The following is a 14,945-nucleotide window of genomic DNA, read 5'->3' as shown; positions in this document are numbered from 1 at the left end:
TGGCACAGACTGAAAAAATGTGACGACAAAAAAAATTATGAAATTAAACTATTTATGTTGAACTTTCACGTAAATTAAAAAATAAATGTGGTACAAGTTTTCTTATCTAGGTCCCTCCTTGTGGAATACATCCTCCAAGTCTCTGCAGCATGCATGATTACCTCTCTTTCTCCATGGCATTCTGCCTTAGCCACCTCTAGTCGAGACTGTAAATGGTCACAGTCGTGTTTCAATTGCTCAATCATACGGCCATTCATGTAAATTGCTGTAAAGGTAAAATACAGAGGGTTTGTTGTTATAGGATTTAGAATTCAATGGCCTATATATAGAATGGAAAAAAAAATGTGAACACTGCAAACATACACATATTTACACAATTAAAAAAAACACGACTGAGTTAAAGTCAATCACTATGACCTAGTCATGGCTAGACATGGGTATTTTGTAATATAGGATAATGAAATATATGGGCTTTTTAATTACTTAATAATTAAAGATGCCTTCTACTGGACTTTTATGTAAAGCACGTATTTACAAATATGTACTTTTAAAAAGATTATTATTACATAGGCTGTGGCAAGGATAGCTTGTGGGTGACATCACAGACCAGGAAATACAAGCACACGCAAGGACTGTGGGGGTGTGTTGCAAATGCACTAGTTTTTATAACAAATAAAAGCTTTAAACAAAACAAAAGACTCAAACAAACGCAGCATAGTGGCCAAAATAAACAGATGCAGACAAATGAACTCAAACAAGTATCATGCTAGTTTTGACCCAGCACGCATAGCAATTGTTATCAAAGGTGTATCTTACAGTCCCTTTCTCTCCACTCTATCTCGTTCTTACTCTCCACTCTCATCAACCCTCTATGAGCGTCTGCTTTGCTTATATATATGTTGCCAACTCCCAATTGGTAATTAATTAATTTGGGAGACAGCTACGTTACGCACAAGTTTTAGCTGGATGGGGGATTTTAACTCCTTTAACATGCTGTAAAACAATAACACAAAAGCATTGTGTTTTTAAACACCAAACAATACATTTAAATGATAATAATACAAAACAATATACAGAGGCGGGGTGTACCCCATCACATCGGTTTTTATAACTTTATAGATTTCCCCAAAGCACAAAACACACTAAATTTGGTACATCTGCCAATATGATTTTTTTTTTTTTTTTTTTTTTTAATAATTTTTTTAATTATCTGCTTGCTGTTGTAAAACCTGTTGCGGATGGACTGGGCACTAAAAAATTGGCATTTTTGTTATTTTGTATTAGTCGGACAATCCTTCATCTGTCAGTTATGTCTTCGGCAGTGCTGCAGATAAGGTTTAATTTTACATTTTACTCTCTAATTTTTACACTGAGAGAGTAAAATGTATTTTCAGGGGGTAAAATGCTAAATTACCTTGAAGTTATGAGTATCTCAATAAATACTGTACAATATTTAATGGTAATGGGGTAGGCATTAAAAAAAGAGTGACAGCGTGGGAGAAGTACAGTCGTGGAAAAGTACAGAGCAGTTAGAAGCAGTAAGGAGAAATTACATCTTTAATTGCTTTAATCTGAAAACACTGCAGCTAAAGTCTAACAGCTGTGTGTCTTTTTCTGATAGCTAGCTGAAGCTCAGAGCAGCCGATTCAAATTCACAGCCTGTGACAGGATGGCTCGCAGTGGTGAGGTGTGGTGACGTCACGGACCAGGAAGTAACTGAAACCAAACAATGGATGGGCGGGTGAAGCTGAATGCTACGACACTCAGCTGATTTATTAACAAACAAAACAAAAACAAAAGATTTAAACAAAACAACAAAACCAAAGGGCACGAGGGCCAAACGAATCAGACAGACAAACAAGTAAGTGTCGTGCTGGCTAATCCAGCACGTTTTAGCAATTGTTAAATTCCTCTCTATCTCCCCGTACCTCCTCTCTGTACACACAACAACCAACCCCGCAGCACGGACAGCTGCCGGTTCTTCTACTCTGGCCGAGGGGTTAACTAGCTGTTAATTATCTTATTACCCCTCGGCCACAGTCTGCGCGCGTTTGGTAAGGATGCATGACTGTCAGCTAGTTAAATAATCAGTAGCTGATCAGTCGTGCATCCTCACTGGGTTTTAAATTATAAATATAAAAACAATAACAAAAGCCGCGGCGCTTTTATCCGCGCCGCAAACAAAAATACAAATAATAATACATAGGGGCGGGACACTCCGCCACACATGCCCCCCCCCTTGTGCGCAGCACACATGGTCTTTTCGGCCACCTCCCCCCCTTATTCCCTAAAGTCCCGGCTAGCAGTCCCGGCCCAGGAACAGGGGAAGCAAGGTGTCTCCGGGGGCGGCCACGGCAGGATGTCCTCTTCCCACCCCAGCAACTGTAGCGTCCCAGTGGACCACGCACAGGCCGGCTCCTCTGGCCCGAAAAATTTTGGGGGTGGTCTCCAGACCTGCCCCCCCTTCTTCATGGCCGGCAGCTCCCCTCCATGGGGCTCCGGCCACCCTTTCTCCTGCAGTGAAATTGCTGCGGAGGGAGCTGGTCTCCTGACCTCCCCCCCCTTCTTCATGGCTGGCAGCTGCCCTTCATAGGGCTCCAGCCACAGTATTTCCTGCCGGGAAAGTGCGGCTGGGGAAGCTGGTCTTCTGACCTCCCCCCCTTTTCCGTGGCTAGCAGCTCCCCTTCATGGGGCTCCAGCCACAGTATTTCCTGCAACGAAATTGCTGCGGGGGGAGCTGATCTCCTGACCTTCCCCCCCTTCTTCATGGCTGGCAACTGCCCTTCATGGGGCTCCAGCCACAGTATTTCAAGCCGCATGGCAGGACTGGTAGCGACCCCAGGCAAAACAGGACCCTCGGGAGGCGACGGCAGCAGCTGCAGACCTTCGGCAGGCAACGGCAGCTGCAGCGGACCCTCGGGAGGCGACGGCAGCGGACCCTCGGGATGCGATGGCAGCAGCAGCGGACCCTCGGGAGGCGACGACAGCAGCAACAGTAGCGGACCCTCGGGAGGCAAACCCGGGAGGGGAGCCCCTGGCCATGGAGGCGGCAGCGGGAGTTCCACTTCTCCCTCGTACCCTGTAACTGGTGGCTCGCCAGGTGATGCGGAGCAACAGGCAGCCCCAGGCGATGCGAAGCAGGCATCCTCGGGCGAAGCGAGGCAGGCATCCTCGGGCGAAGAGAGGCAGGCATCCTCGGGCGAAGCGAGGCAGGCATCCTTGGGCGAAGCGAGACAGGCATCCTTGGGCGAAGCGAGGCAGGGCAGGAGCAGTCCTTCCCATGACGGTGGAGGCGGAACCAGCAGGCATTCACACTCTGCTGGTGGAGCTGGGAGGGGCAAGCAGTCCTCCCACAGTGGTTGAGGCGGAACCAGCAGGCATTCACCCTCTGCTGGTGGAGGTGGCGGAGGCAGAGGCAGCTCCTGCTGCTCTGCTCCTGGCGGTGAAGGTGGCTGAGGCAGAGGCAGCTCTTGCTGCTCTGCTCCTGGTGGTGGAGGCAGAGGCAGCAGGTATTCTTCCTCTGCTGCTGGAAGCCTGGGCGCTGGATGCACCGGCTCCCCCCCTCTGGGTGCTGGATGCATGGGCTCCCCCCCTCTGGGCGCTGGATGCATGGGCTCCCCCCTCTGGGCGCTGGATGCACGGGCTCCCTCCCTCTGGGCGCTGGATGCACCGGCTCCCCCCCTCTGGGCACTGGATGCATGGGCTCCCCCCCTCTGGGAACTGGATGCATGGGCTCCCCCCTCTGGGCGCTGGATGCACGGGCTCCCCCCCTCTGGGCGCTGGATGCACCGGCTCCCCCCCTCTGGGCACTGGATGCATGGGCTCACCCCCTCTGGGTGCTGGATGCATGGGCTCCCCCCCTCTGGGCGCTGGATGCACGGGGTCCACCCTTCTGGGTGCTGGATGCTCGCGCTCCCCCCTTCTGGGTGCTGGATGCTCACGCTCCCCCCTTCTGGGTGCTGGATGCTCACGCTCCCCTTTTTTGTAAGCCAGGGCACAACAATCCAGGACTTGCTTAAACTAGTAAGAATGCTAGAAATAGAGCTGCAGAAAATGAGACAGCAACAGAAGCTTGAGGAGCTGGCACACCCACAATTCATAATCTATAAACAGTGCTGGCCAGGCAGCAAAAAGAAGGGAGGTCATGAATGTTGGGGACTCCATATTGAGAAACACAGCAAGTTCAGTTCACAGTTTGGACCCCCTTACTACAACAGTGTGCTGCCTTCCAGGAGCCTCTGTCACGCACATCACTGAGAAAATGGACAGGCTCCTAGAACGAACAGGAGACGACCCGGTAGCAGTCATCCACATCAGTACAAACAACATTAGACGAGACAGACCAAGATCCCTGCAAAACAAATTCAGAGAACTAGGAAGGTAAATTAAAAGACAAGTCCAAAACTGTGGTATTTTCTGGGATACTGCCGGCACCTTGCAAAGGAGCATATAGACAGCTGGAAATACATAATCAAAATGCATGGCTGAAATTGTGGTGCACACAGGAAGGCTTCACCTTTCTTAAACATTGGAGCACATTCTCCAACAAGGACTATCTATATAGGCAGGATGGACTGCACTTAAACAAAAAGGGAACTGTGAGAGGGGAGGGATTTGGACTGACCGTCAGGTGCATGAGGGAGCCTGTATTCTCCGTGTATTCCCACGCTGTCAGGCAATGTGTTATGACGGGACTCAGCTGTGAGGAAATCGGCTGACGTTCTGTCATTGGCTGGGGGGTGGGACTACACAAGGTGAATGAATTAATAAAAAGGCGCTGTTTTGTATCCTCTATGGCTCATGCAGGAAACATAGTGGAGTGTGACTTCAAGGCTGAATCCTGAACAGTCAGAGGCTCTGGAGCAGCGACTCGGAGAGACGGAGGGGCACTTCAACGCGAGACTTACAGACTCGGGGTGCAAGCAAGGCACACAGGTTTATTTATTGGGATACTGATTTAGTGTTTAGCGGGACTGAGCCGTCCCACAGTATACGAGAGGGTGCAGAGCAGTGTCTGTAAAAATCTGCACACTTTATTTTGTAGTTTTTCCTTAAAGTATTTTGTTTTCCTTTTTCCTTTCACCTTTTTACTTATTGTTCTTTTGGATTACACACCTGTGTGTTGTATGAAGACGGGGCACAATACCATTGTTGGTAGAGTGTCCCGAACTGTAACAAAACACCTTTTTTGACCTGAAAAAAGAAACAAGAACCAGGGGTCACAAATGGAGATTAGATAAAGGGGCATTCAGAACAGAAAATAGGAGGCACTTTTTTACACAGAGAATTGTGAGGGTCTGGAACCAACTCCCCAGTAATGTTGTTGAAGCTGACACCCTGGGATCCTTCAAGAAGCTGCTTGATGAGATTCTGGGATCAATAAGCTACTAACAACCAAACGAGCAAGATGGGCTGAATGGTCCCTTCTCGTTTGTAAACTTTCTTATGTTCTTAAATAAATATGCGTACTAAATTATTATTATTTGTTTATTTAGCAGACGCCTTTATCCAAGGCGACTTACAGAGACTAGCTTACAGCATCAGCTGCAGACTCACTTACAACTACGTCTCACCTGAAAGACGGAGCACAAGGAGGTTAAGTGACTTGCTCATGGTCACACAATGAGTCAGTGGCTGAGGTGGGATTTGAACCGGGGACCTCCTGGTTACAAGCCCTTTTTTAACCACTGGACCACACAGCCTCCTAAATATTTGAAACACATACTAAATTACATGTTTTTCACCCGGATGGCCTCCCATAGACAGCATCCCAACCCAGCATGTTGTCACTCTCCTAAAGCCTCAGCTGTTCTCATAATCCTTCTCATATAGGTTTTGTTTTCATACATCACAACAACGGGGGGTTATCGATATGGTGAGATTACTGTAAAATATGTTTAAATGGCTATGAGGTTGTTGTTTTTTTAAAGCTTTCGATTGTGCGTTTCTAGAAATGGATAATGTTAATTTTCCTAATTTAACAATACCATAATGTTTAGTTAACTGAATTGTAAAATTGATTAAGCTGTGTGTTGTTCAAAAAGTTCATTAGAGATCAATTATTAGAACAATGTGTACTATTGCAACTGTGAAATACAAATGTGGTGCTGCATATTTTAATTTTTTTATTTTCGTTTATTTCACCTTCTGTGATCACTTGCCCTTTATAACATCAACACGAGATCCACTGACAACCAGCGTCCTTGCATGGTCTGAAAGTGTGTGAACAGTGACAGCACCACCAATTTGCCCTATGTGAGTAAATTGCAACATTACCTTGAAGTCACAAGTACTTCCAATAAATACAGTACACAATGCTAACTTATGGTGTATGCATTAACTACACCCTTACATTTTAGTTTTGTTCACCGAGTCTCCTCCCATTAGTACTAGGCTGTTACAATTATTTTGTTTTCTGTAAATCTCCCTTTCCAAGTCAACTTGGAAATCAACAAAGTACATGAAGCTTGATAAAATGCAAACTCAAGCTGTGCAGCAAAATTGCTATGCATATTCTTTATCCATTAAATTTAAATATCATGTGTAATTCACACTTTTTCAACACATACAACACCCAGATACAGCTTATGTGGAGCACTGGTCTTAAGGCAACCATTTCACACTGCATGTACCAAAAACACTGTTGCACAGTTGTGTGATTAATTTAAAGTCTGGACACTGGTTGATCAATTAGCTACTGGAATCAGTTATATGGGATGAATTAGCTATTAATAACCAGATAATCATTGATGGAGCAAATGGCATCCTCTAGTTCGTAACTTTTCTTGTTGTTACATACTGAAGCCTTGCTTTGAAAATGAAGAATGTTCTGCCTGCCAGCGGTGTAAACCTGTATACAGACTCTGAAAATGAAAAATGTTCACATCAAAATACAGGTGACGAACATTCCCAGAGAAAGGGGATAGTCCAGTTTAAATGTAATTAATCACATCAAGGGAAAACAAAACTCACTTGATTCTGCAGAACTCAGTTTGAGAAGACTTTCAAACAAATTCCCGCTCAATATCCTAGGTAATAAATCTCGAACTTGCATTACTTCTGTAGTTAACCTCTCCAAATCTCTCTTCCGTATTTTAACAAATTCCTCTTTGCTATCAGAATCCTGAAAAAATAATAAAATACAATCAGGGCAAATAGACCATTTATAAAAGTAGTAATCACATTAAGATTGCAAGTTCTTACAACAGTGTTCAGTTTCCTTCATTTGTCATTGATAACATTTTTTAAATTGTTTTTAAGGTTGGCCCAAAGTAAGTCCTACTTCTAAAAAAAACATTTGTCAATCCATTTACCCCCAGATTCGACAGCTCCCAATAAAGAATGTACAAACCAAGTGCTCCAGATGTAAAAGTGAGATATCAGACAAAAAGTACCTCTCCATATACCTTCAGAATTGCACAATCCAGGTTTTTGTTTAACCAAGAAATGTTTTGTTTTAAATTAGTATTGATTTGAAGTGTATAAAACAGGACTCACAGGTAGGCTTTACAAATCAATTACAGCAAGAATGATTGTACATGCATGAATAAACTGTGTATAACTGCTTTTGGGATGATGGCTCTTTAAAAAAAAAATCAAGTATCTTAAACGTATTTAAATGACTCGAGTAAACAATTTTAATTCATCAGTAGAATCCATTTGGGTCTATTTAATTGTTTCAGAAACACCCATAAACAGACATTTATGCTGTGCAACAAAAACACCAACACTAATGAGGCAATATTTTACGCCTATACATGTCGGAAACAAACAGGACCTTAAAATAAATTATCTGGCAGTCAATATAAGGAAGCCAAGACAGGGCTAATGTGCATTGGACTTAAAACGAACTTTTAAAACTATTTAAAGTTTTGCTTATATTATGAAACATCGTTAGTAACTTTGCTAGCCAGTTTACAAATTCAGGTTTTGAGTCATGTGGTTTAGTTCATTCAACAAAAGGAACCAAACATAAGCGATATTTTACAGTAGTTCGTCAATTAAATTATAATTGATAAAAATTGTTAATTTTGCTACATCAACAAAAAATATGACACCGTCACAGTCAGCATACAGACACAACACACTTCGCATCAGATCACCACAGACTAAAAAACGATGTTGCTAGTATTTCAGTTGATTAAGCCCGACTGTCATCTACATACAGTACATCAAGCTATACTACCGCCATAGAGAAAAGGACGGTTCATATATATATAAAGTTTAAAATTACCAATACCTCGAGGTGAACTGAATTCATTTTACTTGGCCTGCGCGTAAAGTTGCTGGGCGCGTGAAATATTCCTTGGTAACTTAATAATATAAGTATATTATTTCTAAATTACACTCCAAAACATCATCAAACTGATGTATTTTAAAAAACGTCAACTAGCGGTATGTACCTTTTGTTTTCTGTTCTTTTCCGCTTGCGTTTTAACAGTACTCATTGTTTTAATCAAAGATCTGTCGTGCCATGAAATAAAATTAGTCTCGTCTACTATGCGTGTATTTCATAACTGCGCATGCACAGATAAAAGGAAATAACAAATCGCGTTGTTTAAAAAAAAAAAAAAACGCAGCTGATAACCTCAGTGTTGCCATGTCTCGCAAAGTAATTTCTTTCTAGTTTTAAAATATTTATATTTGTTTACTTAAATGGAGGAGGGGGGGGGGGGCAATTATTGCACGTGCTTCGGATCGGGTAGGCCCTGACCACACTACATCATAAGCTATCTATCCCCAGTGCCCTACTCAAAAACGTTTCAAAGCGATGTAGTCAAGGGTATATGCAGGTAAACAGCGGGTACCCACTTTTAATTTGGGCAATACAGCGTTTACCCACTTCTCATATAATGTACAGAATTTACTCATTTCTACTCTCCTGTGATATGTAAAACCTGGGTTAATGACAAGATATTTTAAGGGGTGAGTGTCTGTGTTGTGTTCAGAGAATGAGCGGAGCGGTGAAAAACTTCTGCTCACCGCTCATAATATCCTCCTTGCCGCTTTTTCTTTGATTCCGCTCAACTGCTTGCGATTCGCACTCTGCTCCTCCACTCCAGACAAAACAGGCATGCTCTGCTCACATTGTATTAAAAAATATATATTGTAATAAATAAGTAGCTGTAGCATGCATGAAGATTATTCTATCTGAAGTAATAAAAATGTTACAAACAAGTATAACCAAACATTGCATCCCCTATGTCTAATTAAGGGCCCTTTCACACCTAGTTCGTTTGGAGAGGATAATTAGCACTTGAGTTCAGTTGACACAAGTTTGGTTCGTTTTGGCAGAAACGTCCAAACACATCAGAGTGCGCACCAAACAAGTGGACTAGGGTTCACTTAAATAGGTGGTCTCGGCCCGATTGAGAGGGAACTGTAATGTGTTTCAACCTCAAAGTCAGACAGTGTGAAAGCAATCGCAAGTAGTAATACGCTATATGCCATATCACCATGTTAATTTTTACCAATGAGAAAATTTTGACAGGTGGCTTTAGCCAATCAGGATCGACCAGAAGTCCCGCCTCCAAGTTCCGCTCATGTGTTTGTAGTCTTTAAGCAATTCCGGAAGTCCCACCCTCTCGTCCTGTCACATGTTTGTAGTTTTAATGCACTTTTGGAAAGTCCGACATGGAGAACTGCCCCTACGGTGATCCCCAATACGAGGAGGCCTGGAACCAGGGCCTGGTTGGGGACGCCGCAGAATGGTTCTGGGCAGTGGACCAGACCCAGTTGAGTCCACAGCCCAAGAAAGGGAAGCCCCCAGGTCCACAGCCCAAGCCTGCACTAGCAGAGGAAGAGTGCCTGCTGGTCCCACCACCATCACCAGAGGAGATCAGCTGGGAGGCCCTCCTCTGCACTGTAGAGGCGTCCTGCTGGTGCCCCATCTGTGGAGAGCGGTGGCATTCTCCACTCAACTACCCTCTCCTACCAGAGGGCCGCCTGCTGGTCCCGCCTCCACCAGCAGAGGGAGAATGCCTGCTGGTTCCATCTCTGCCAGCAGAAGGAGCATGCCTGCTGGTCCCCCTGCTACAATCAGAAGGGGAGGAGCCCCTGTCGCCTTCACCGCCAGAAGGGGAGGAGCCCCTGCCGCCTTCGCCGCCAGAAGAAGAGGTGCCTCTGCCTCCTCTACCACCACCACCTGGAGGAGCTGCCTCTGCCTCCACCTGCACCAGGGGCTCCTCTCCCGCCGTCGCCTCCCGAGGGTCCGCTGCCGCCGTCACCTGGGTCGCCAGCTCTGCCTTGCCCGGGTACGCCGGCGCGTCACCGCCAAGGGATGCCTGCCTTACTCCGCTCAGGGATGCTACGCCCGCATCGCCTGGGGTTGCCTGCTGCTCCGCATCGCCTGGGAGAGCTATGTCTTTTTTGTCTCCTAGGGTTGCTGACGGCCCCTCTTCGCCTGAGGTTGCTGCCAGCTCCTCTTCAGTCCTGCGTGGCAGCAGGAAATAGTATGGCCGGAGCACCACAAATGGTATTTTCATTGCCAGCTGGAGTGTGGCTGGAGCCCCAGAAGAGGAAGCTGCCAGCCACGAAGAAGTGGGGGGTGAAGTACCTCCCACCATGGCCTCCTCCATGAACACCTTACTTCCCGTCTTCCGGGACTTTAAGACAGAGGTGGGAGGTGGCCGTTGAGGTCAAGTGTGCATCAAGGGGGGGGAATATGTGGCAGGGCGAGAGCCGTGTTTTGTATTGTTTCACAACGTGGATGGGGAGCCCCATCCACATTAAAAACCTTGTGCAGAAGGTGACCATCTCCCGAGTTAATTAATTGTAAAATAAATTAAATCTAGGAACAGTGAAAGCGATTTGCCCAGCCTGACCTGGAATAGTTATTTTCTTATGGTGTTCGTGATTATTTTGTTTAAACTTTTATTTTCGCTCAGTGAGCAGTATTTGTTTTGTTAAAACCTTTTATTTTTGTTATTGTTTAAGAACGCCGCCGTGTTCTTGTCTTTGTTGTCTTCCTGCATTCTGGCCTGATGTCACCACGTCAGCCATCCTGTCACACAAGGGTATATCGTTTGTTATATTCTTTATTTTAGAAAAATTAATGAGTCAGTAAAAATGGGAAAAACAAAATAAAACAGGCTTTTTAGAAATATAAAAATAAGTTTGAAAACAGGGGTATACAGTTTGTTATATTCTTCATTTCAGAAAAATAAAATGAGCAGTAAAATGGGTGAAAACAAAAGGTACAAAGTGCTGAAAATAAACAAGCTTGAAATTGGGGGGAAAATGTATAGTGTTGAAAAATAAAGCAAGCTGAAAATGTGAAAAAAAACAAATGTATAGAGTTGAAAAATAAGTAAAAGGGAAAACAAAGAGTTGAAAAATACAGCAAGTTTTGAAAATAAAACAAAGACAGTAAAATGTTAAAAACGAGGTTACAATGCATGTACTTAAATGAAAAACAGTTTAAAAGCAGAGAAACGTGAATTGGTAAAACCTGCAGAGAACAGAAATGTGTTTGTTGAAAAAAGACAAAATGTTTAAAATAAGGAACAACCTGCTTAAGAAATGTACATACTTAACCCAACACATAAATAAATAAATAAATAAATAACATGTGAGACACTGTATACATTGTTAAGTTAACATTTTAAAAAACCTTATAGCATTATTTATTTTACACAGCTTGAGACACCAGCACGTGTAAAGGAAACACACAGGGCTTATGAAATGTCCGTACCAAGTGTCTTGAGTTTAAAACATTAAAATGTCCAATAAAAAAAGAATACAAACCTTGACTATCGACTGCCACTATGTTAGACTTGTTACAATGTATTTACTTAAACTGAAGAAAAAAAACAGTTTTAAAATAAAACTCTACAAACCTTTTCAGTGTCAGTGCTTGTCTGTATCTGAACAAACAGAGAGAATTGCGAGTGTGGCTGATAGTTCCCCCAGTGTGCTGAGGGCGTTGTGGAAGTGTCACTACCCCTTCCTGTCACGTGTTTGTAGTTTTTACAGAAGTCTTACCTCAGTTAAGGGCCATGTGTGTAGTTTTAAAGCGACAGTTTTAAAGATTGTAGTTTCAAGTCAATTTTGATCAAATTGTTACAGAAAAATGGTAAATAAAACTAAAGTATAGAGTTGTGGTTGTATTTTTAAATTTATACAAATAAAATAAGGCGTATGATGACCCAGCCGTGCAGAAAGACCAGTTTGGGTCTCTCTTGGCAATGCTGGAGCAGCCTGTAAGCTTATGCAGAAGTAAACAAACAAAAAAGTTTTCAAAACTTATCAACTGAACAAAACAGTCTTTAGGCACGTATTTAAACACTTTGAAATCAGGCGTTTATGCTGAAATGCACGGATCATGAATGTCTATTTAAGTTTATTTAGTTAAAGCTTAAAAACTTCAAACAAATATATGCTACAAACATTGACTATCAGCGGTCGTATTTTAGACAATTTCCAACTTTGTTACAACGTATTTACTTAAAACAAGAAACAGTTTTAAAATAAAATGCGACAAACTTAGGCTATGTCTATTCTTGTGTGAGCACGGCAAACTGAGAGACAATTGTACAAGCGAGGGGCAGGGAATTACACTGGCCCGTGGAGATAGGCTATAGGTGATAAGTGCCTGTTTGTGTTTTATTTTAAGATGCTGTACAAGAGTTTGCTGTAATTCCTTTAGGTTTAAAAGAGGGGAATGGTAAACAACTTATAAATTAATTAATACAAGAATTGGCTGTGTTGGTGTTTGTGTTAAATATATTTACATAAATAGTCATTTATTGTATAGATAGCCCCTGTCAATAATGACATAGAACACTTCTCGTTACACAGTATGTCACTCCAATAAATACATGTATTCATCACAAAACATTATTTACAAAACATTTTCAAAATATTGACAACAGGTAGGCCTACTTGGGGCACACACTGTAAAACTATTCACTTTTGTTGCCCTTACACTTCACAGTTTTGTTCCTAGAAATGAAAGCCAAAGTTTGAAAACCCTGAAATTAAGAAAAAAAAGTTTGCTCTGTGAGTGTGCTCGTGTGTGTGTGTGTGTGTGTGTGTGTGTGTGTGTGTGTGTGTGTGTGTGTGTGTGTGTGTGTGCATGTCACAGGTAAGACACCAAAATTAATGTTAGGGATTCTGGGGTAGCAACACCTTGCAAAGGCAGAAAGCCAAACAATAGTAAAAAAAAAGATTTTATTGATTCAATTCTAAAAACCTTTAAAAATACTATATAGCATTATACAAATATATAAAATAGCCTAGGTTAACAATGATAACATATTAACAGCAATAATAATTCAATCAAATAACAATATTTGGCAATATCTAGGTCATAATAGCAGCTAGAATTAATTAAAAGGACTATTAAACAAGGAGAGTCAACAAGATGCAAAACAGGAATAACAGCTATCTATTTGAAAGTCATAATCATGGCAAATAGCAATCCCAACGTGCTCTTCACTTGTCCCAACAGCAGTCCAGCCTCGTATAGGTTACAGCAGTTCCAACAGATCACCGGTGACATCAGGCAGTAGTGTTCTGGAACAGTAGATCTCGTTCACTGTCAGTATCCGATCTCTCTGTGGTAGCTGCTACTCGATTCTCCTGGACGGCATAATCAGACTCAACGCCATGCCACTCTCCCTTCAACTAGCAATAGCGGCCCCTCTTTCAACCACCCGCTCGTAGTTGCTTGGTCATTTGTTTGTTTGGTTTCGTTTCCTTTCTATTTTCTTTTGTATTTCTTGTCGAGTCCCTGCACGTCTCGACGCTGCTCTCGTCTCACTGCCCTCTCCTTTTGAGCGGTTTCTGTCTTTTAAATCTCTGAAGGTAATTGAAAATAATTAGCTCCCTCGTGTGGAATGCGCTTCCAAACAGTAATCCATTAGGGGGGGGGGGGGGGGGGGTGTCCAGCAATTATATAAAACATTAGTGCAAATAAATACAAAAACACATCATACAAATCAATTCTACATAAGAGTGCTCCGTGAAAATAAACTCAGTGATTAAAGAAAAAATTATACAAAACTATACACAAGCAAACTACTTCAAAATAAAAAATAAAATCAATACTATAGTGCTACTAGATGCCTGTAACGTGTGTGTGTGTGTTATATTCTTTTAATTTTACAATTATTTTAGTCAAGATGAAAACATTTACAAAGCGCTGAAATGAAGAAAAAAATAAAATACGTTTGCTGTTCATGTTATAGTATAATTTTTAGACAAGCTCAAGAGTTTGTTACAACTATTTTAGTTAAGATTCAACAACATTTTGAAATGGAAAATAAATAAATAAATAAATAAATAAGTGTTGGGGGTGGGGGGGCAGGTTTATATTGCTTGCTGGGTCAAAAAAGTCTCCACAAGGAAGGAAAGTCTGACAAAACCTACCTTATGAGGACACAGGCCAAGTCCTTATAATGTTTAAACAGATATTAAACAGTCATTATTGTTTTTAAAATAAACTAAAAGTGCCCAAATATTTTCTTCATTGTTGACTTTCACCCTGTATGGAGTTTTGAAGTCAATGAAGTTTATTTAGCAGATGCCTTTATCCATGGCGACTTACAGAGACTAGGGTGTGTGAACTATGCATCAACTGCAGAGTCACTTACAACTACGTCTCACCCGAAAGACGGAGCACAAGGAGGTTAAGTGACTTGCTCAGGGTCACACAATGAGTTAGTGGCTGAGGTGGGATTGAACCGGGAATCTCCTGGTTACAAGCCCTTTTCTTTAACCACTGGACCACACAGCCTCCTTATAAACACTATAAACAAACGTGTGTGTGTGTTAGTTATATTCTTCAAAGCTACGGTGTTCAAGAGTTTGTTACAGTTATTTTAGCCAAGATGAAAATAGCTAAACTTTAGAGATGCTAGTTGGGCCCCTCTTAGATGGGATGGGTGTTCTTGAGAATGTCCAGTTTGTGACGGTCAGCTAAGAAAATGTGGTGTTTTAAGATG

At 42.6% G+C, this 14,945-nt stretch overlaps 1 protein-coding gene across 1 annotated transcript in view; it reads right to left on the bottom strand.

Annotated features, from left to right (window-relative positions):
- The window catches only part of hsf2bp (heat shock transcription factor 2 binding protein), a 74,058-nt gene extending 65,585 nt beyond the window's left edge, over positions 1-8,473 (bottom strand). The window contains exons 1-3 of the mRNA XM_059029749.1: positions 8,403-8,473; positions 6,973-7,123; positions 162-265 (exon numbers count right to left, since the gene is read on the bottom strand). Coding sequence (XP_058885732.1) covers positions 162-265; positions 6,973-7,123; positions 8,403-8,447 — 300 coding nt within the window. The 5' untranslated portion in view covers positions 8,448-8,473. The remainder of the gene's footprint in view (positions 1-161; positions 266-6,972; positions 7,124-8,402) is intronic.
- Positions 8,474-14,945: the final 6,472 nt, after the last annotated feature.

This window comes from Acipenser ruthenus, chromosome 9 (genome assembly GCF_902713425.1).
Source record: "Acipenser ruthenus chromosome 9, fAciRut3.2 maternal haplotype, whole genome shotgun sequence".
NCBI classification, from domain to species: Eukaryota; Metazoa; Chordata; class Actinopteri; order Acipenseriformes; family Acipenseridae; genus Acipenser; species Acipenser ruthenus.
This window is presented reverse-complemented; position numbering and strand designations above follow the sequence as displayed.